General features: G+C 56.2%; 2 protein-coding genes across 2 annotated transcripts in view; both read left to right on the top strand.

The window, feature by feature from the left end:
* Positions 1–22,415, top strand: part of CAPN5 (calpain 5) — a 50,404-nt gene that overhangs the window by 9,730 nt on the left and 18,259 nt on the right. Inside the window, exons 2-3 of the mRNA XM_023535555.1 lie at positions 4,825–5,069; positions 11,879–12,010. Of these exons, the coding sequence (XP_023391323.1) occupies positions 4,905–5,069; positions 11,879–12,010 (297 nt within the window). The 5' untranslated portion in view covers positions 4,825–4,904. The remainder of the gene's footprint in view (positions 1–4,824; positions 5,070–11,878; positions 12,011–22,415) is intronic.
* On the top strand, positions 17,444–20,643 carry OMP (olfactory marker protein). Its single transcript, XM_023535549.1, has one exon. It carries the CDS (start codon positions 17,490–17,492, stop codon positions 18,306–18,308), a length of 819 nt encoding a protein of 272 aa, XP_023391317.1. The 5' UTR covers positions 17,444–17,489; the 3' UTR covers positions 18,309–20,643.

Below are 22,415 nucleotides of genomic sequence, written 5' to 3'. Positions count from 1 at the left end.
ATTTGTCCCTGCCACACAGCTCTTCCTCCTCAGCACCCTGCCCTCCGTGGCTTGGTGTACGCTAAAGGTTCCCACCTACACCACTAGGAACTTAATAATTTTCTTTAAATCAACTTCCTTTTTTCTTATTTCTTAGAAGAAACTGTGTGTCTACTGTAAATGGAAAGTCAGGGTTACTCTCCATAACTACAAAATAACTGGAAGCATCTTAAAGATCAAGTAAAAACAACAAGAAAATTCATTTAGCTCCAGCCAGGTGCTTTGCCCTGAGCCTGAGGCCCGGTCCCCGCTTGTTAAGTAGTTGGGTAAAGGCCATGACTGATTAAAGACTCGCTGGATCAAACTGAGTTCTCCTCAAGACAAAAATGGCTGGGAGGTAACTTTTTTTACGACTTATTTATTGCCACATCAGAGTACCCCCTAAAATGTTAGCAGCATTAACCTGAAGCCCTGCTTTGGGGAGCCCTGCTTTGGGGAGCCCTGACATGATACGGAGTCTGGAAGCTCAGGATCCCGCTAATAAGCCACAGATTTTGGACACGTTCCTTGATGTTCTCATCTACAAAATGGAACTAAAACTCTTTCTTCTCTTTCTTCCCGGCTGTGATGGCTGCTGTGTCCAGGGAGGTGTCAGCTTCCTCCTGCAGCTGGCTCAGTGTGGCCTGCTGCACAACGAGCCCTCTCTGCCCTGGGCACAGCCAGCCTGTCCGCACTACCTCCGATAGATCCAGGGAACAGCCTCCTAGAAGTGGGTACACACCGTTTCCAAGGCAAGAACAGAGACTCTGGTGGCGCAGGCCCATGGCAGATGCTGCTTTCTTACTCTGCCACTCAGAGGCTAGAACCAGGTGGAGCTGATGGGGTTAGGGACTTGCCCAAGGACACACATCACTAAGTGGTGCCGCTGGGACTTGAACTCAGGTCTGACTGACCTGCAGGAAGACTGGGTTCTCTGAACACTCTGGCAATCCCTCATTCTGATCCAGCTCAGCACCCCATGCTCAGTCCATAGGGCCCAGCTGTGCCAGGCTGGGTCTGAATCACCTTGTACTTTCCCACTGTGAGCTTTGCTTGAGCTGTTCCCCCTTCCTGGAAAGGCCTCTCTCACCTAATAGATAGCCAACTTCTGGGGCCAGGCCTCTATGACAGCTTCCTTGCATTTGTCTTGCTGGAACCTCTGAAATGGCACATTCTTCATTTTGCTTTGTGTCTGTCAGCCACACTAGATCATGAAGTTTCTTGGGGGCCAGAACACTGAATTGTTGGAACCCTCCTGGATGGGATCTGGAGACCTTGTAGATGTGCCCAGGTGTTGATATTGACATCCCCCAGGGGCACAGTGCATTGAAGTGTACAAATGCAGCAGTGTCTCATTTGCTCCTCCCAGAGGTCCTGGCACATCATCTCTTCCTTCCAGAAAAGGACCATTCAGACTAGAGAGTCACTGTGGCCTGTTCAGGGTCACACAGCTTAGGGGGACACTGGGGAACTGAAGCCAAGCTGGAGAAGGGCTGGGCTGCAGCACAGAGCTCCAGGGCTGCAGCAGTGCCTCCCCCTGGACAATGGGGGTGTGGGCACCAGCTGGTACCCAGCCTTCAGGATGGGGAAAGAAGAGAGGCCTGGTCTCCTGGAAAGGGGTGGGCCATGGCCTTCAGGAAATCTGAGAGTAGGTGAGGGTCTGGTATGGAAAACTGATCCTCCTTGGGAGTTGCTGCCACTCTTTGAGCCTGTTTTTCCCATTCATGAAGGAATTACGCCTACATCACCTGTGTTGGTTCATTCAATACAAATTCACTTCGTTGGCCCCCTACCTCTATGTTGGACTCTGGGGATACAGAGAGGAGCTGGACAGGGGTTCTGCCCTGGAGGGCATAGGCTGGACTGGGGAGGTGGACAAGTCATACAAAGGTGGGATGCAATGCAGTGTCGGAGGTTGAGGGAGGAGCGATGTCAGGGGCAGGTGGGAGGTGTTTGGGCTGAGTCTTGAAGGTGGCCAGGGGTTCTCCGGGTATGCACGTGGGGCAGGAACAACGTGTGTGAAGACCTTGAGTAAACAGCTTTAGGGAACTGTAAGGAGCTGGAACTTAGGCCCAGGGTGGAGAATTGGGGTGGGATAAGGGGCAGGGTGAGACTGACAGGGGTGGAGGGATGAGGGCAGGCTGAAGGGCCTCTGGGAAGCTCGGACCGTCCTGTTCGTGCTCAGCTCAAACACAGAGTACAAAAGTTCAGACGATGGGCAGTGCCACTGCCCTAAGCTCAGGCCCAGATAGAAGAGTCAGGTTTTCCTGACTCCGGGTGTATCCGTGGCCTTCCATGGTTGTGCCTGGAGCTACAGGGAGAGAGCAAAGCTCAGAGGCTGGTGACTCTGCGACCACATGGGGGTATTGACCCAATGGGTAGCGTAGGAGGTGACCTTGGGGCAGATGGAGGGCGCAGGAGGGTAGTTGGCATGAGATGCGGCCTGTGCAAAGGCCGGAGCCAAAAGAGCCGGGCGTTAAGTAGGCCAGGATCAGCTTGGCTGGCAGGAATGAGATGGCAGAGATGGATGAACTGGGTCAGACCCTCAGCCGGCCAGGCCTGGCCCAGGTTCTTCCAAGCCCTGGCCCAGTTGAGCTTTCCCCTCTCCGACACCCACCTCCCCAGGAGCAGACCTTCCCAGCAGTCTTGGCTGCTTTGTGGCCTGGAGGGCTGCCAGAACCCTCATTCTCCAGCAGCCTGGCTGTATGACCTCAGCTAGCTTGCTCTCCCTCCCTGGGCCCTTTGGGCTCTGAACACTGGAATTTCTAGAGCTGATTTCTGGGCTCCTGCTTTCATCTTCTTTGATCTAATTCTTGCAACTTAAATTGCTTCCTGAGAGGCCCTGCAGAAACCGGAAACCGTGATGCTAATGACTCTCCTGGGTGGCTGTGCTCCAGAAGCCCAGGGGCTGGCTCCCCGGGCTCCCCGCTTCTTTTTCCTCTGGTCTCCAAGGCAGCGGGGTGGGTGGGAGAGGCCGGGGTTGCTGGCCTTCCTGAGCAGAGGGATGAGCTACCCAACACTGTTTGCAAATGCTATGCACAAACCTCTAGCCAGGTGGTTTGCACATGGTAGGTGTCAGAGGAATGGAGGCGCTCTCCCAGGAATGAGAGATAGCTTGGCCGCTTCTCGTTCCTCTTCCCTCTGGCCTGCTAAGCAGTCTCCGTGGCCCTTGCCTAATCATAATGGTATCTTCCAGTTATTGAGCCAACATTGTTCCCATTGTGGAAATGAGAAAATGGGGACTCAGAGAGGTTGAGTGCCTTGTTTAAGGCCACATAGCAGGTGAGTGGTGCAGCTCGAACTGGCACATACATCAGTCTTGCTCTCAAACTACCTTGCCTCAGTGTCCCTCAGCTGGTCTGGGAAGTTGGGACCTGTGTTTGACAGGGTTGCTGTGTTGCCCTTGGGAGGCCCCAGAATGGATAGACTCGGGGAGTGTGGAGCTCTGCCAGCAGCCCAGATGGAGTCTGAGATATGGGGTCACAGATGGGGCTGTCAGTTAGGTGACTGGCTGTCCAAGCTTCTTTCAGGTCATCTAATGTGTCAGGCCCTGCTGGCTGTTGCTCCTCACCCTGCCCTCCCCTCCTGGAGGTTTTCTTAGCCACGTCAATTTGTCCATGTCACTTGTGTTTGGTTGGCAAGTGGCTGTCTACAAGGTTCAGGGTGCTGGGCTCACCTGGACCTTCAGGGGCTGAAGGAGGATGCTGGCATGTACTGCTACCTCCTATGTCAGGCTCTGTGCCTGGGGCTACACGTCCAGGAGGACCAAACCAAGTCCTCTGGGGCTTCTGGTCTCATGGGGTGCTTATGGTCCTGTTCCCTGGACTGGGGAATCTCAGGGAGGTGTGGGGAAGATGAGTAGCTAGGTTTGGGGTTCGTGTCTATGAGGGGCCTGTGGTCCTCATTGGAAGTGGGCCAGTTTGGGGTCCAGGCTAAACACAGGGGTCATCAGTGTGGGGCAGGTGAGCAGACAGGCCACCAGGGACCCCAGTGGGGGAGGGAATGTCTGGGATAAGGGAGGGGTCAGAACCAGTGCCAGATGCCCCCGGAGCCCAGGTGGAGGAGGCTGTTCAGGAGGGTGAGACACAGCTGCTGCATCTGGGATGCTGTCCTGAGAGAATGGCTTTGGAGATTGGGAGGTCCTGGAGGCTGGGGGCGGGGATGCAGATCCTCTGGGGAATTAGGTCATTGGGATTAAGGAGCAGTGAGAGTGCTGCCTGCGGACTGGAGACATTTATTCCAGAAATGCTGGAGGGAGGGAGCAAGAGAGAATGAATGTGAGCGATGGCTGGATGGAGCCCAGGTCAAGGTTTTCCACACAGGGCAGAATCGTGCCGCTCTAGACTAAGGGGTGACGGTCCAGAGGAGAGACTTGGAGACAGTGCCGCTGCTTTCCTCTGGCTACGACACGAGCCAGGGAGCTGTGGGTCGGCCACTCGTCTGGATTCAGCCCGGGGAGGTTTAGGGATGGCTGGTAAAACAAGGGAAGTGCACCGTGGGTACCGACCGACAGTCCTGAGCTCCACGTGGTCGTGCCTTTGGTTTGTTGGCTTGTGGGCCTGGTGTCACTTCTAAGCATCAGAAATGAGAGAATTCAGACTCTGGAGTCAGACCAGTTGGTTCCTATTCCTGCTCTGTGTGTACCAGCTGCGTGACCTGGGCGGGTCACCCCTTGCCCCGCCGAGTCTCCATTCCTGTCCTGTATGATGGGGATGAGGATGCCCACTTCACAGGGCTGCTAGGAGAGAGCACTCAGGGCCTCCAGTCCTCGGAAAATGATGATCTTCTTGCCTTCTGTCCTCCCAGGCGCCCCCGGAACCGCCCAGTCACCTGCCGAGACCCCCTGCTGCCCTGTCTGGGCCTTCGCTCCCAGGGCAGTGGCCGCCATGTTCTCGTGCATGAAGCCCTATGGAGACCAGAACTACTCAGCCCTGAAGCGGGCCTGTCTGCGCAAGAAGGTGCTCTTCGAGGACCCCAGCTTCCCAGCCACTGACGACTCGCTGTACTACAAGGGCACCCCGGGGCCTGCCGTCAGGTGGCAGCGGCCCAAGGTCAGTGTCTGCCGCGGGCTGGAGCTGAGGCGAGCAGGCCCAGACCCACCCAGTCTGCAGGCGGTGGCGGCCGCAGGGAGGCCTCATCCTGAGGCCCCAGGTGGCCGGGAGCATGGAAGGCCTGATGCTGGGCCTTCCTGCTGAGGAACTGATCTGGACCCGGAACCAGGAGAACCAGCCTTAGTCCCAGGGCCCATTGAGATAAAAAATGAGGTGGAATGGATGTGATTTTTTTTTTTTTAAATGAAATATTGAGTAACGTTCAAGTGTAAGGAAGTTACTCTGCTGATAATTACCATAACGATTTTGAAATAGTTATTGGCTGTAAATGAAAAGTACTTATAATGATGATTAATCAATAATAATAGTAGTAAAAAGTAATAGTACCTCATAGGGTTGTTGTGAACAGGAAAAGAGATGATGCATGGAGAAGTCTGGCATGGAGCCTGGCGCCCAGTACGGGCAGCTGTTACCGTCACTATTGAGAATGGTGAATTATGCAGCATCCGGCTGGCTGCTCCCCCTGCCCGGGCCCTGGTCGCTGAGGCCAGAATGTGTTTAATGGAAGTGCTGGGCCTGCCTTGTGGCATCATTTCATTTTTTTTAACCTTGATTCCTGAGTAAGAGAATGAGTGCTCCTTGGGGCCTGGGTGACCACTGAGGAGGCTGCTGGAGGTCACTGCCTCAGGCCCCTCCCCAGTTTCCACCACTGTGCTGGTGACACTGTGAGAGATGGTTACACAGGAGGGACTTTAGTGCAGGAGACTGTGCTGTGCCCAAGTCCTGCCCAATAATTGGAGAAGACGTTTGCCAGGAAGGGCTATGCAGGCGGAAGGCACAGTGTGAAGAAGGCACCAAGGCTTGTAACCCTCAGGCTTGTTTGGGACATGGCAGCGCCGAGGAGCACAGGGCATATGGAGGGGAGTGCTGGGAAGAGGAAGCCAGCGGGGGCCGGCTGATTGGCTCTGAGGCTGCAGGAGCCAGCAGGGTGTGACAGGGTCAGATTAGCATTTACAAAGTTCCCTCCAGCCCCCTGGACATTTTGGGAAAATGAAATTTAGTTTTCCTGTTCCTCTCCTAGGCTATGATCTCAAGTCCTTTCTGACTGAAAACATCCTGTGTATTTTCTTGGCTGAGTAAGGAAGGGAAACTGAGGCTGAGAGAGAAAGGAGGGTGCCCCCATTGCCCAGGGAGCTGGCAGTGGACCTGGGCTGCGACCAGGAGGCCTGCCACCCCTGGCCTCCCTCCCTGACACCAGATAAAGAGTCCCTTATCCCCATGAGCCACAATAGATAGAATTTCTGTCCCCTGCCTGGGTTCTCTGAAACTCCCAGGAGCAAGATTCCCGCCTCTTGGGTCCCCCACTCCCACGCCTTCCTTTCTGCCTTTTGTCTGGTGGGTGGAGAAGGAGGCCACTCTCAAAGGGCCTTTGTGAGACCTTCGGTTCAAGTGGGTGGAGGGGAGACATTCGAGCTCTTGACCCGACTCTCACTCCACCCCCTAGCTGCCCCATCCTCACCCTCCTGCCCTCCTGCCGTCACCCAGACATTCTAGATCCTGGCTCTGAAGGAGGCCAGTGAGGCCAGGCTGGGGAAGTTTGGACTTGCTGCCAAACGGCATTTGGAAGAAATGCCAGGCTGGCTGGGCCCAGCATCCCCCTGCTGTGTGACCCTGGTGGAGTCACCTGCCCTCTCTGGACCTCTTTCCTTGCCAGTTCAGGAGTCCGGCCACACTGTCCTCTCCTTCACTGCCTTCCTCCTTGGGCTTGGTGCCTGGTCCTCTCTAGACACTGGAAGAGGAGCAACAGAGCTGCCCCCTCCCTGAATGTGGAGGCCGGTGACAGACAGCATGTGGTGGCTGGTGCTGAGATGGGGATGTCTGAGTGGGGCCCAGGGGTAGCAGCGGGGGATCAGTTCCAGGTAAAGCAGGCGGCTCAAGGCCAGCATGGCTGAGTGGTGTTGGATGAGGGGGTGAGACCCTGTGGACTGGGGTGCGATGGGTGGTCCATGTGTCAGCAAGCCTGCTGGGTGGCGGTAGGGCCAGTGTGACTGGCAGGCCCTCACTCCATGGACAGGATGGGTGGTTGGTGGAGCAGGAAGTCAGGCCTGGTTTGCCTCAGGCGGGTGGGGTGGAACTGGCCCAGTGGGGTGACTTAACTCCCAGCTGCTTGGCCCTTGGCCAGTCAGATGGAACTTTGGCCTGAGGCAGCTGTATTTCTTTGGAGTCCCACTTCCTGGATTCTGTGACCTGACTTTACAAACAGAGCAAAAAGCCAACCTTCTCGACAGCCCAGGGGAGGCCCTTCTTCTCTCCCATGCACCTCCGACTCCTCTTTAGGGCAGTTGGTGTTGGTGTCGTGGCGTCTGTGTTCTTGGGGGACTCCTGAGCCAGCCTTACAGCCTGCCGGCCTCCCTCTATTTTTCTCCCAAAGTGGAAAGAGGAGGCTGGTTTCTGAGCCAGATGGACTTAGCCTTAGCTTATGGGAGGTGTGACCTTAAACAAGTCATTTCTTCTTCTTTGGGCCTCAGTTGTCTCATCTGTAAATGGAGAGAATAATTCTTGCCGATTATGGTTCCAGAGGATGAAATGACTTGAGGCCTCTGTGGTGTCAGATATATGGCAGGCAGATGACAAACTGGCTCCCTTCTCGCCCACCTGCCAACGCTATGTTGGGGACCCAGAGTTGGCCCTGCCTGGGAAGTCCCATCTCTTGTGGACTCTGCAGGTGGGGCCAGGCCTCATCTTCCTCAGTCTCCACCCAGGGCATCTGCCTCAAGCCCACACCCTCCTCTTCTCCCCAGCTTCATCGCTTGTTTATTCCTTCCGGTTTAGTAATCATCTGCTGGCCTCCCCCACAGGCCTCTCCAGGGAGATAAGAGACTGGGACCGTCAGCAAGACCTGTGACTCACAGGGAATCCCAGAGGATGGACTTAAAGGGGCGAGGAGATGGGGAGCTCCCTCCTCTCAGGCCCAGGGCATTAGTGGGGTCCCTTCCCATCTCTGCCGGGGCAGAGGGCCCTCCACCACCCGTCCAGCACTCTGTCTCCCCTCTTCTCTGGAGGCGAGCCTGCAGGTCCCTCGGTGCAACAAAGAAGGGAACAGGGAGGAGTCCTACAAACAGAGATCCATTCCAGAACCTCCCAGAATTCTCCCAAAGTGGCCTGCTGGTCCCCAGCCCCATGCTCAGGGCTCATGCTCCTCATACCAGCACCTGGAGAAGTTCCCACTCCTTGGCTGTGCTGCACCATAGCCCACTTATGCCACCAAACAGGCAGTTTGCACTGAGGCCAGCACCTGGGCCTCTGTCCTGCCCGGGAATGATCCCCTCTGTGGCATATGCTCATGGGATCGCCATGGGGGAGAGGGGGAGCATGGGCTAGGGAGGCAAATCTGTTGAGGGGTCACAGGGAGGGGGGACAAGCTACAACTCCTGAGAACACTGCCCTGGTTCCTGTCTCAGGCAGAGGTCCTGCTTCCTTCCTCAGCCTGTTGCCCTGCTTGCTTGTTTGGTTGATTCCTGCTGTGGCCTTAGATTGCAGGAGCAAGGTGACTGGGGTGAACGTGGATGGCCGGGGAGGGGGGAGGGGTGGGAGGTGCCCTGGATCTGCTGCCTGCTACACTGCTGTTTGCACACCCAGCCTGGAAACCTGAAGTTCTTGTTATGCCGCTGAGGGTGGTGGTTATGAGCTCTGACCTGTGTCTGGTGGTGCTGGTCTAACAGGCTGGGAGGGGCTGAGAGATCACCGCAGGGCCACAAGGCTGTACTCCAGAGAGAGGTACGTTGACCAGAGGAGCGGTCACCCCTCACCCCCCAGCCCTGTGGGATAACCTGGCCCTAGGCTCACAGCAGTTGTCTGTCCAGTCCAATCCTGCATGCCACTTCGTCCTCCCTCCCAGGGCTCCTGCCTGCAGCCCCAGTGGAACCTGCCAAGCCCTGCTCTTGACACTGGAGGGGGGCGGAGTCAGGCCCAGGCCCTGCCCTGGAGCTTGCAAGCTGACAGGGAGACCCCAAGGCAAAACTCAGTGTGGACAGTGATGGAAAGGAGCACAGGTGGCTAGGAGCCCAGGGGAAGATGGTGACGAGGCGGGAGCCAGATGTGTCTTGGGTGGATGTAGAGTCCCCATTCCCTCTGGAGCCTCTCATGCTGGCTCTGCTGGCGTCACCACCTCCAGGCATCCTTCTCTGATCTCTCTGGGTTCCTGCCGTCACAGCTGTGTTCTCATGGAGGGTCACAGTCTACTTCCTCCTCAAGGGCCCTGCCTGTGGTCTGGGGTCCTCCTTGACTCGCTCTGTGCTCTGTTCCTAGCTGATGGCCCAAGAGAGGTGGAAAGACAAACACTGTCTTGAGAACCCTGGCCCTTTGGTGGTGAGGGTGAGGGTTCTGGGTTGTCCCTGACCCCTTGGTCTCATTTCTATATAGTGAGACCTCTTAAGCTGGGCTAAGGACAGGTGCAAGGGTTGAGTGAAGGAATGGTGGCTCATCACTCATAAATCCTAGTCCACCTGGAGGCTCTGGAGCTGACTGCCTGAATCGGAATCTCAGTACACCTCTTCCTGGGTGGCCCTGGGCAAATTTCTTAACCCCTCTGTGCCTTGGTTTCCTTATCTGTAAAATGGGGATGCTGACAGTATCCGTCTTGCTGGATTATTTTGCACAGTGCCAGGTGATTGTTCCACTCATGATACCCCAAGGTGACCTCTGGACTCCAAGACAGACTCCAGGTGCCATCATCCTCAAGTAGTTTCTCTAGGTTAGAGCTGGTTAACCTGCACCTCTCCTGGCAATGGGAACTCTCTCAGACTGCCACCTCCTCTCTGCTCCTCCCAGGCTGGTGGGTTTGCCCCTGGTCGCTGTTCTGCCACAGTGAGTCAGGGCAGTGCTGGACCTCGAATCCAGTGGGCCTCCTGACTCTCGAGCTTAGTCTCTGCTTCTCAGGGTCAGGGTTAGTGTCTGGGGCCAGAGCCCTGTTCTGGGGTGGCAGGGCTAGGCTGAGACAGTTGCTGCTCTGTGGGGAAGAGAGGTCTGGGCGGGGAGCCCAGCAGACCTCGCTTCTGTCCCATCGATTCACCTACTTGCCTCGTGACCTTGGGCCTCACTGCCTCCTCCTGAGCTTCAGTGCCCTCCTCTGTGGAATGGGTGGTCTTGTCTCTGTCCAGGGCCCTGGCTGAGGGGATCCGATGGGAAGGAGCACCTCGGAGGTCTTTGCTGCAGACTGTGGTGACACCAGGCAATAGCTGTCTTTCTTCCCATGGTGGGCTGTGGCTGGGGTTCTCCAGATATGAAGCCCCCCTCCACTCCTGTCCTGCCTGTCCTTCTGGACCCGAGGGAGGCAGATGCTAAGTCATGGCTCTGACTGGCTCGGGATGCTGGGCTGGGAGATAAGGTAAGGACAGCAGTAGGGAGCGGGGCTAGGCTTCCTGACAGTGGCCTCGCAGGGTTTCCGTGACCTGGGATGATATTCCTGCAGTCTCTGCTCTGGGGAAGCTGCCTTGCAGCTTGGCCCTGAAGTTCCATCTAGACCTGCTCATGTCCGTAGGGAAGTGATGGCTCTCAATGCGGCCCTGCAAAACACTGGTTTTCCCAGGCAGAGGTGGCAACAGGGATCCACCTCTTAGATACCTAAGAGAGAACGGATAGCCCTTTGCCATTTTCCTCTGCAAGTACTTTGCCTCCACGAGTTATGGAGACCTTACACAGTTCTGCAAGAATAAATCTATCTCCTTTGTGCAGGGTAGGGAACGGAGGCTCAGAGAGGTTGAGTCACTGACCCAAAGTTGCACAGCCAGTAAAAGGGAGCAGGAATTTGAATTCTGTCTTACTCTTACTGACTCTGCTACCCTCTACTGGTCGCCTGCAGTAGGACTTCAGTGGCTCTGTTGTGATTGAACTAGCTTGGGAGCACCTGCTGAAGTGGAGACAGGCCCGTGCTATGAGGCTGGGACATGTTATTCCACTTCTCTGGCCCTCGGTTTGCTCATCTGTAAAGTGAGCACAGTGCACACCTCTCAGGACCATGATGAGGACTGAGCGTAGTGCTAGCAGGATGCCTGGCACTAGGAAGGCATCTCTCAGTGTTTACTTCCCCCACCTCCCACTGTAGACCCTCTTGGGGAGCAGGCATTCTCCCTAAGCTCTGTGGGGTGAAGATGCTGATTGGCAAGGAGGAAGGGTCTGGGGTGGGCCCTCTGGGAGCTCTGTGAGTGTCTGCTCAGCTTGGCGTTTGCTTTCTGTGTGCTCTTGACAAGTCACTGCCCCTCTCTGAACTTTCATTCCTTGTTCATTAAAGGGAATAGCAGTGCCACACTCCTCAGGTGGCTGAGGGTCCGATGAGATAGCCTGAGGATGTGCCCACACGGGGCCTGGCATGTCAACTCCCTTATGCTCCTCGCCCTCTGCACTTATCACATGTGCTTTTGGTCTGTGTTTCCGCCCTGCACCCCCCCACACACCCCCACGCCACCTGCCGCCCTGCTTCATGACCGTGGGCCCCGAGGGCTGGCTGGGGTTGGCACTGCAGGGCTGCTGGTGCTGAAGAGGGATGTGTTGGTTAGGGAAGGATGTACAAGGCAGGAGAGGGTGGTGGCCCAGCGTCCAACCCCTTGAAGTCCTTCCTCAGCATTAGTTTGTTGCAGAAGCTTTGGCAGAAGAGCAGAGCTCCTCAGCCAGGGGAAGGAAAAGGGCCTTCCAGGCAGCGCCTGGGGGAAACTGGGTTTGGGGAAATCGACTGGCTGTGAGCGGACCCCAGTCTGCAAGGGGAGACAGGTGAATCTCCATGCTGACAGCAAGGTCTCTTGGCTTCTCCGCAGGACATCTGCGAGGACCCCCGCCTCTTTGTGGATGGCATCAGCTCCCATGACCTACACCAGGGCCAGGTGGGCAACTGTTGGTTTGTGGCGGCCTGCTCATCACTCGCCTCCCGAGAGTCGCTGTGGCAGAAGGTGAGGCCTGGGGGTGGGAGGGTCATCAGGAAATGTGAACTCAGCCCTCAGCCCTCACTACCCAACAGGGGAGATGCAGCCTGACTTTGCAGATGAGACTGTGGAAACCTGTGCAGGGCGTGGGGTGAGGGGAAACCGGGGCTCCCAGCATTGGCCTTCCCCTCACCTGCCAGCTTAGGATCCCTGGGCTGTGTAACTCCCAAGGGGATTTGTATGTGTCCCCTCCCCACTGTGGGGGCCCACAGTGTTCCTGGAGCCACTTGGCACAATACATAAGAAATGTGGAAGCTGCCTGAATCATGTGCAGTGTGGCGAGATCACTAACTGGTCCTCAGGAGACCCCTGCCAGTATCGGCTGTGTGACGTGGCCAGTTCTTGTCCTTCTCTGGGCCCTGATTTTCTCACTTGTTCAGTGGGAGTGACCCATGATTCATGGTTCCAAGCTGCTGGTGTTCTAGACCAGTGCAAAGGGTTTAGATTGGAAAGGCTAGGCTCTAGGCTCTGGTCCTGACGCTTTGCCCTCTTGTGGCAGCACTTGGTAGTGCAGCCCTTAAACCAGACCCCACCATAGCCTCCCTTCTTGTGGAGGAAGGAAGGCTGGAGTGGAAGCTGGACTTGTGCTCTCTAAAAAATTATGGACAGGGATTGCATCTTGGGTTTCCATGCCAGCAAATACAAGTCATTGCCTCTTTCTCATCCCTGCCTTTCCTGCTCTTCCTGTAGGGGCAAGCTTAAGAGAACTGGGCATCTCAGTCTTACAAGCTTAGGTACGAGCCCCAGCCTCACCATTTGGTGGCTTTATAAATAGCCTCAAGTTACTCATCCAAAAAAATCAAATATCAGGGTGATCCCCTTCTCAGGGAGTCGTGAAGGCGAAAGGAGATGCTGTACTTAAAGGACCTTGCTCTGTGTGGTGCTCAGTGAATGATGGCTGGGTTACCTGTGTTATGATAATTAATATTCATAGATAGTAGTGAATATTCTTATGTAAGCAGGACACAAGGAGCAGAGTGAGTGTGTTCTTGTCCTCTGAGATGTCCCTCAGCCATCAGAGGGAGCTGTGCCCTTGGCCAAGGCTGGGACTGTGGTGGAGCCCTGATGTCATGTCTTCTGAATGGAATGTGACCCTCAGGGCCACCTCCATTTGGGTAACCCCAGGGCCTGGCCCCTGATGGGACTGTGGGGTTGGGGTAACTGCAGGCTGTAGGGCCCTTGCAAAGGCCACTGCTGCATCCCGTAGATGCAGGTAGTCATGGGACATCCTAACTAAGAGGGCCTCAGAGAGCCACATGTGGGATCATTTCACTTGTGGGCTTCAAAGCCCAGAGAGGATCGGGGCCCGGGGCTGTTGCTGTTCTCCGGATGTAGGGCTGTCCTCACCTTTCTGCCTCCAGACTCCAAACCTCTTCTCTGAGCTGAGAACAAGGTCCCCTGCCTCTGAGTCCCACCATCAGCTAGGTCAGGGCTCAGTCTAGGGCTGGAGGTGGCTTACAGGAATCCTATAGTGCTAGCCCCATACCTCCCATCCTGACTTATAATTGCCTGTTTTTCTGTGGTCCCCCCTCCGAAGTGAGTTCCACATGGGCAGAGCTAGGCCAACTTATATCTTCCTGCTGAGCCTAGCAGGAGCCTGGCACAGAGAAGGCTTAAGAAAGTTTTGAGAACGGAGCCCCTCCCCAAATTGTCAGACCCAGCTACTGGCCAGTAGTCTCACTCCTGTAGCCTCCTGCTGTGTCCCCTCCTGGAGAATGGGCTGTCTGGTCATTTGTAGGGAGGAGCCTCAGCTTGCTCCTGTCCTGGGCCTGGCCCCAGCTGGTCCCCTGGTATAGCTCCTCATCTTGTGAGTAAACCTAGAACCTGCAGGGGAGGCCTGTCATTAATGTAGTGTGACTGGCAGCCCTGTGTTTGTCTCTGGGCCGAAAGTTCCTCCTGCAGAGTATTGGGGCCCCTGGCTTGGCTGGAGGCTTCGAGGGCCAGGAGGCTGATCTCTAGGAGCTTGTGTCCTCCGGAGGCTGCAGCAGGGTGGGGTGCTCTGGACTAATTACATTCTGCCTCCTGTTGCTGCTGTGGTGACAGCCCCTGGGTCCCAAAAGGAGGCACGAGGCCCTGGGGAGCTCATTACTGTGCCTTACCTTCCCTCCGGTCCCTGCTGACTGGGCCCTGTTTGTTGTCACCCCTCACCTCTGGGCCTGTTGCCCTGCTGGGCCTCCCCTGCCCCACCCTGTGTTCTCAGTGGAACGGGAGTGCTCAGGCTGACCTGCACCCCTGCTCTTTCCCCCCACCTCACTCTGGGGATGCTGAGCCTCGGATGCGGGGCTCACACTCTCAACACACATGCCTCCTCCTCCAGGAAGCTACTCTTGCACTTCTAGTTCTTGAGGCAGCCTGGGGCCAACAATTCGAAGCCAGCCAGACCTGGGTCCCTTGCTAGCTGTGTGACCTTGGGCAGGTCACGTTCCTTCTCTTGGCCTCAGTGTAAACCTGAGCTTTCCAGTTCACAGGGTTGCGAGAGGATTCAAGGCACCTGTGGAGGGCAGGCCCCGCTGCATAAGGGGCCGTCCGCACCCATTAACCCCCCTCCCCCCACTGGGTTCCCCTCTATTTCTCTTTTCTGCCAGACGCCTCTCGACAGCAGGCCTCCCCCACCATGAGACCCCTCCCCCCAGCTGACTGTGCATTACCTGAGGGCAGGGCAGTAGACTTTGGGCAGATCAGAAATCAGGATGTGACAGTAGGGTGGCGCATTTGCCTGGCCCAAGCCACAGGAGTTCACCTCCCCCAGAGCCTGGCACAGCTCCGGGCATGAGGGCAGGCCTGAGCCACGGGGTGCCCGGCCCGGGGAGGGTGGTGGTCAGCTGTGCCCTGGCCATAGGAAGCAGAGAGCAGAGTCCCGGTGGAGTGCCTAAGTGTCTGAGAGTCGGTGCTGGGGGGCGGGCAGTGCTGGGGCGGGGCCTGGGGGAGGCCCCTGGTGGCAGGGCCTGGCTGTCTTTTGGTTCCACTTAACTGTTCCCCATCTGGCCTCTGCCCCTCTTGTGTGAGCAGTTCGTGCCCTTTAGCTATATAGCAGTTTACTGAACACATGTTAATTGAGCACCAGCTATGCCCCAGCACCATTCAAGGTACTGGGGACAAAAGATTTGAAAAAGTATAAAGTCATTGAAGGTTTTCTTTACCCAGAAGCAACCAGTGTTAAGAGTTTTCTATATTTCCTTCTAGGCTTTTTTCCATTGGGGGTTAAAAGAGCTGTTTGCTTATTTGCTTTGTTTTTTGATACACATTTTTGCATTCATTTATGCAAGTTTCTTCTCTCCTCTATCATTCCTACATCCAAGCTTTGGTGGATCCTCTCAAGGCGTCTGGTGGCTGAGCGGAGGTCCTTGGATGGCAGCGGACCCAGCCCCACCTGCAGCCTTCTGCCTCCCGCTTCTTCCCTTCCTTCCTCTCTCTGGCTGTCCCTGGTTCCCACTAACCCCACCTCTCCTGCCCTGTCTGTGAGGCCCAAGCCCCGGAAACAGCGTCCATCTCAGCCTCCTCCTGCAGATCTGTAACCCTCTGCTCAGGCTGAAACCAGGCTCTCCTTGGGGTTATGTGGCCCCTGGATCCCCATAAATAGAAGCTGAACACCTCCCCCCATGTCCTGCAGGTTCAGAGATGAGGCAGGCATTTTCTTCCCTCAGTGCTTCTTCCAGATGACACCCTCCCCATCTAAACCCCTACAGGCTCCTGCCCTTTGCCCTCCCCCCAGCCCCGCACACCTTATCGCTACACCCTGCCCTCATCACCCCGGCTTCAGTTCTTGGTAACATCTCTATCAGCTGTCACCCTCGGTTGTCTTGAACTCCTGTTCCCATGGCAGCCACAGCCTGCACCTGGGTCTGCTCTCCCTACAAGTCCTCAATTGGCAGATCAGTCTGTCTGGCCGCACCTTCCAGGCATCTCCCTCGCTCTTCCACCCCAACACACACCTGTCCCTAAACCACATTTTGACCTTGGTCACGGACTGTGCTCTCTCTCCATCTGCCCATCTTCTTCCTCTTGTCCTTGGCCTTGGACCCCATTGCTCATAACAATGACTGTTCTCTCAGCATTCATTCATTCATTCATTCATTCGTCATTCAACAAGTAGTATCTGAGGGCCTCCCATGTGGCTAGCTCTGTTCTAGGCACTGGCTTAAAGTGAAAAACAAGGCAGACATAGTCTCTGCCCTCTCAGGGCTTACGGTCTCGTGGGGAGACATCGCAGACAAAAACTGCAAATGTGCAAATAAAAAGCAAAATTTAGTTCTGGGAAAGAAAGAAACACTCCTCTTTATGAAGGAAAGAGAAGCTTCCCCAACAGTAACTCCTCAGCCATGTTGTTCCCCTCTCCTCTGCCCCTCCTGCTACGAAGTAAAAGGTTTTGTGGGAGCCAGGCTGTTTCACATCTCTGTTCTGTGGTTCTCTCAAACACTCCAGGGGAATTGCTGCCAACAACCCTCAAAACTGACCCCAGCACTCAACAGGACCAGGTATTCTGTTCCCCTCTATGCCCTGCTGCTATTTACATAGTTCAAGATCCCACTGACTTACTTAGCCTTTATCTAGCAAGTGACTGCTTGTGGTCCACTAGACCCATCAGCTTGTTTTCAGGTGTTACACTTTGGCTCAGGCCTCTGTCCTCTTTTCTGTGTGTGGCATGTCATGGCAACTTCCCCTCTCTTCCACCTCCCACTACACTCACATACTCCAGTTCTTCCATTTGTCCACATAGAATAGCTGAGCTCCTAGTTCTGCCTGAGATACTGGGGATATAGACATTTGTCAGATTCTTTCTCGGCCTCAAGTCTCCTGGGGGAAACTGAGGATTGATACAGGTGGAATAAGAGATGGGGTTTTAGTAAGAGAGGAACCTGGACATGTGGCTGCCATGTGGTGCAGAACTGAGGCAGAGCTAGTAGACAAGGATCATCTGGGCCAGTGATTCTCCATGCACAGTCCCTGGACCAGCAGCAGCATCACCTTGGAGAAATGCAAATTCTCAGGCCTCATCAGAGACCTATTAAATCACAAACTCTGGGGGTAGGATCTAGCTGTCTGTGTTTTATGTCCTGCCTGTGATTTTGATGCTCACTAAAGTTTGAGAACAGGGGTCTAGGTGAGAGATGACGGTGGCTGGGCTGTGGCCTTGGCAGTGGGTATTGGTGGTGGTGGTTGGGGGGTTCTCAGGATATCTGGGAGGCAGAATCCACAGGCCTTGGCAACTGGGTGTGGGGGGTGAGGGAGAGGCTGAGTCAAGGATGGCTCCAAGGTTTGGCTTGGGTGACCTCAGATTTCAAATCAGCAGGCCCCTCTGGTCTTTGTTCCCCCCACCTTCCTGCCAGGGGATCTTCCAGGCTCTCCTTACGTGCCTCCAGTGAGTGCCTGCTCCCCACCTCCATCCCCAATACTGCCTAGATGCAGTGCTCCCTTCTTCATAAACAAGTGAGCTCCGAGCCCATCCATGGAGGTGGTAGTCAGGGTGGTTGCCACAGCAATTGACATCAGCGGTCTAGTCCCCGAGGAGCCTGTCACCCTCCTGCCTGCTTGCGGTGCCTCCATTAGCACTTCTGCGAAGAGTGGAGAGGAGGCATTTGGGGACTTCCACCCTCATACACATCCCATTTTGAGGATCGGGTGGGGCTGGAAAGGACCAGTGGCCAAGAGGGGTGGAGACAAGGGGAGGGTGTCAGGTAGGCGGGGCCCCTTTTTGTTGGCCTCTTGCCTTGGCCGTGAAGCCCCAGCACACTCGGCTCCCAGACATCGTCAGAGGCAGCAGCAGCAATTGGCCATGGCAGAGGACGGGCCGAAGCAGCCACAGCTCATCATGCCGCTGGTCCTGGACAAGGACCTGACCAAGCAGATGCGGCTACGCGTGGAGAGCCTGAAGCAGCGCGGGGAGAAGCGCCAGGATGGCGAGAAGCTGCTGCGGCCGGCCGAGTCCGTGTACCGCCTCGACTTCATCCAGCAGCAGAAGCTGCAGTTCGAGCGCTGGGACGTCGTGCTGGACAAGCCGGGCAAGGTCACCATCACGGGCACCTCCCAGAACTGGACGCCTGACCTCACCAACCTCATGACACGCCAGCTGCTGGACCCCGCTGCCATCTTCTGGCTCAAGGAGGACTCGGATGCCATGGATTGGAACGAGGCTGACGCCCTGGAGTTCGGGGAGCGCCTGTCGGAGCTGGCCAAGATCCGCAAGGTCATGTACTTCCTCATCACCTTCGGCGAGGGTGTGGAACCCGCCAACCTCAAAGCTTCTGTGGTCTTTAACCAGCTCTGACAGTAGCTGCTCCTTGCTGCTCCCTGTCCCCCGCCTGTGCCCTCTTCCCCAGGTGTGGGCGTTTGGGGGCATTTTTCTAGTTGTTGGCCTATACTGAGCTTGGCCAGGACCCCCTCAGCCTGCATCTTTCCTCGTCTCCTTTCGCCGGTGCTGGCACTCCTGCTCACGAAGAAAAACGATACAAGGCTCTGTAGTTAGAAGCTGAACTGGCTGCCGCTACTTCTGCTGTAGACCACAGACTGGGGCTAGTGCAGGAAGATGGAGGGGCCATGGTATCTGCCTTCTATCTGTCTCATCATCGAGAGAGAGAGAGAGACTGAAGGAGACCAGGAGAGAGACAGACACAGAGAGAGAGAGAGAGAGAAATCCAAAGAACCAGCCATCAGGCTTCCCCTGGAGACAGGTAGACGGAGACGGCAGAACAGCCTCCTTGGGGAATCCAGTAAACAGGCATTTGCTGCCCACCCGGCCACAGCGCCCTTTGTCCGGAGGTGAATACCCAGCCTGGGGATCCAGGAAGGCGCTGGTCCTGGCACGGGCCTGGCATGGTCCCATGATGCCTCGGGGGCCTTCAGGACATCGGGCAGGGTGGCGGTGGGCGTTGGTTTGAGCAGTGGCGAGTGCCTGGCACGCTGGAGGCTGTGCAGTCCAACTCTCGCTCTTCTGAAAATGACCTCAGGTGGGGAGAAGTGAAGGGGGGCATAAAAAAGTCACATAGAAATGTATCTATTTATACATACACATATATGTTGAGAGAGAGAGAGCATGCTATATTCATGCTATATTCATATGGATATATTCTAGAGGCTGTCCTGCCCTGCAGACAAGCCTGATTTTAGATAATCTACTATATAATTGCCCAGCTGGTTCATGGGTGGTCCTTAGCTCAGGGGCTTGGTCAGATTGACCGGGGAGAGGGGGATTGACCTGAGCTGGGAGACTGAAGTTCATAAAGTGAAGTGGAAATAGTGTAGTAAAGGGGTTTCTCTCTGCCAGATGAAAGCTTGATGGAGGGGTCCATAGCCCTGGATATGGGGACAGTAGGTTCTCTGGGGCCTCAAGTGTCCCCTGTTGGGACATCAGGCTTTTTCTAGCTCAATAGTCAGGGAAAGTTAGTGTTTCATCTGGAAGCATTTCTGGCATCTTCAGTGGAGCCTAGGGGTGGGGTGGGGCCAGACTGGTAGGGCAGTTGTGGTGGCCGATGCTCAGAAGTGGGCTGGAGGTGGCTGTGTGCAGTGACGGCGGGACACTGGCCTTAGAGATCACTGGGCACAACCCACTCGCCCAACAGGAAACTGAGAAATGATTATCAGCAGACTCAGTTTCAGCCCCGCTAAGCCTCACTGCTCTTCAGAGCACCCTAGGCCCAACGAGCCCCCTTTGAGGGAAGGGCGTGACCTGCCTGGCATCAGCTGAGTGTACCTCAGGAAATGCCACCAACACCCTGTCTCAAGACCAGTCCCGGTTTCTGTCAGGGACGTGCCCATGACATTTCCCTCATGAAGCAGGGGAGTGGGGGTGGGGAGGTGGGGGCGGAGCTGGGAACAGATGCACTGAGAGATGGAGGGTCAGTGCCATCCCCACTGGCCAGGGCTGCGGGGAGGGCAGGCCCCCACTTCGGAGGCTTGCACGCAGGCCCCAGTGTGGGAGTCTGGGTTCTTTAGGCGGGAGATTGGCTGTGGTGTGAGCCGGGTCCTCTCTAACTTGCAGCTCTGGCCTGTGCTGGGATGTGCTTAACGTCCTGGCACTGCCTGCCTTGCTTTCCCACTGAGCACTGGGGAAGTCCAGCCCCCCGGGGACGGCTCTGCCCTCTGCCTCTTTGCTTGACCTCTCCTTGCAGCCGGGGGGACCCTCTTGGTGCAGCTGCCTGTACCCCCACCCTGCCCCACCACATTCGCCCTGTGCGTGCGTGTGAGTGCCTCTGCTGGGCTCTCTGTGTCGCCCCAATAAAGCCTGTGCGCCCCTGCCTCGAGTGGTGTGTCGTTTCTCTCCGTGACCCGCCCCTGTGCTTTCAGGGCCTCTGACTTAGCCCCACCCCCTCACAGCCCTGAGCACCTCTTCGGGGGTTCTCCCACACTCCCAACCCCTCCTCCTGCCGCTTTCGGGGATGAGGCCCAGAGCAGTCAGGTGAGTGGCCCAAGGTCAGACACCAGTTTGGAGTTTAGAACCAGGTCTCTTGACAACCAGCCAAGAACCGACACCCGGACAGGTTTTTCTCCAGTGGCCCCCAGACCAGCCTCTGTAGGGGGCATGGAGAGAGTCGTGCTGAGGCCAGGGGAAGGCTTCATCTGGTCCTCTGCCTCTCGGACCCAGAGGAGATGGGTGGGGACACATCAAGCCGTGCTCAACCTTGCAGGGTGGCTGGGCGGGGGGAAGATGGGACAGAGAAGTAGCCAAGGGCAGGGGGTTGGGGAGGTCAGGCCTGTGCTCAGGTTTCATCTGGCTTGGGTCACCAATTTGCTGTCTGTCCTCAGGCAGCCCCTGACCCTCTCCCAGCCCCAGACTCTCTAGAGGGTGCAGCCTGGTTCTGTGAGTCCTTTCCAGCCCTGTCCTGCTGACTAGAAAAGACAGATACTGCCATGTCACCTTGTGCTCCACTTGACCCTTCAAGCTCTGTCCCCTTGTCATCTTTCTCTAGTTCACTCAGTTTTTGGACAGAGATGACAGGGGCCCAGAGGAGGAGGTGGCCTGGCCAAAGTCACAGAGTGTGGAAGGGCCAGAGAGGGTGTGTGTGGACCAGGATCTAGGTCCACAGACCTTTGGCCCCATGACACAGGTCCCCTGGGATGGGCAGGGACGAAACCCCCACCCCACCTACAGGCCCAGGCCCAGGAGAGGCCAGTTTCTTCCCAGAAACTCAGGTCAGACTCGGCTTCAGAGGCCACACAGGGTTTTGCTTGGGAACAACCCCTGCTTCGAAATGCTCCCCCAGCCAGATCTCACCTCCCTGTCCTCCAGCCTAGAGCCCTCCCAGAGCAGCTGCTGCCACCTTGTTCCCCAAGCCTTGCCCTTCTAGCTGCGGCCTCCGTCCACTCCTGAAGACGCCTCTGGGAGGGTAGGGGAAACGGAGACGGAGGCACCGGCCCTCCCAGCCCCGGACAGCAGTACAGGTCTGGTTCCACTCCCAAGACTGGGCCGGGAGAACCAGCCATCAGTGCAGGGTCTGGGAAATTACCCATTTTCCTTGGAAACCATGAGAAACCATAGAGCGAACAGACCTGCCATTTCCTGAACATCTGCCTCCCACTGAGGCAGTGTGTGGAGTGGTGAGGGACCTCGCCCTGCTCTGCCACCTACTGACCACCTGTGTGATCCTGGGCATCTGTTGGTGGGGTAATAATGGTGCCTCCCCTGCAGGGGCGTTGTGAAGATTAGCTGAGTCGATGGTAGTGAGGCCCAAGCTTCACGAGCTGGCACACGGGCACCCTGTCTCAGTTTGCTCATCTTTACTCTCCTCATCCCTGCAGATACATGGTCTCACTTTTCATGATTATTCTGAGAAGAGGGTATTAGGAGAACCTATTTACTGAGGAGGAGTGCAGGGTTCAGAGAGGTGAAGTGAGTTGCCTGAGACAACTCAGCAGCCCGGTGACACGTGGGGCCAGGCCTGGTTCTGTGGATGGAGGGAGTGGTCACGGGGAGTAGGTTCTCCTCACCACCAGGCCCAGAAGACCCAGTTGAGAGGACCTATAACCCCCCGCCTAGGTCTGAGCATCCGGCTGTGCTCATTCCTTGCCCTGTGCACAGGACTCCCCGGGCCCTGCTGCAGGTGCATCAGTGTCCTGCTCTCTAGGTGGTGAGCCAGGGGCTCTGCTCTCCTTAGGGGCAGGGAGTGGCACCCTATGTTCCTGGCCTCTTCCAGTGGTGGCATCTGAAACTCAGGAATTTGAGACTCTTGGAATCAGAAGCTGAGAACTGAGGAATTTCAGATGCTCAGAACCAGGGACCTTCTAGCTTTGAGGGCTCATAGAGGCCTTGTGGCTCACCTCACCCAACTTGGGTGACATAGGAAACCCTGTCACCTTCCCACAGCCCTGCTGGCCTTGATCAGAAATGTTCCAGGCTGGCCCTCTGAGGTCCCAGGCAGAAATCTGTGAAAAGCTCACT

This window comes from Pteropus vampyrus, unplaced genomic scaffold, assembly GCF_000151845.1.
Source record: "Pteropus vampyrus isolate Shadow unplaced genomic scaffold, Pvam_2.0 Scaffold141, whole genome shotgun sequence".
In the NCBI taxonomy this organism is placed as follows: domain Eukaryota; kingdom Metazoa; phylum Chordata; class Mammalia; order Chiroptera; family Pteropodidae; genus Pteropus; species Pteropus vampyrus.
Note: the sequence above shows the minus strand (reverse complement) of the source record. Positions and strands in the feature narration are given on the sequence as shown.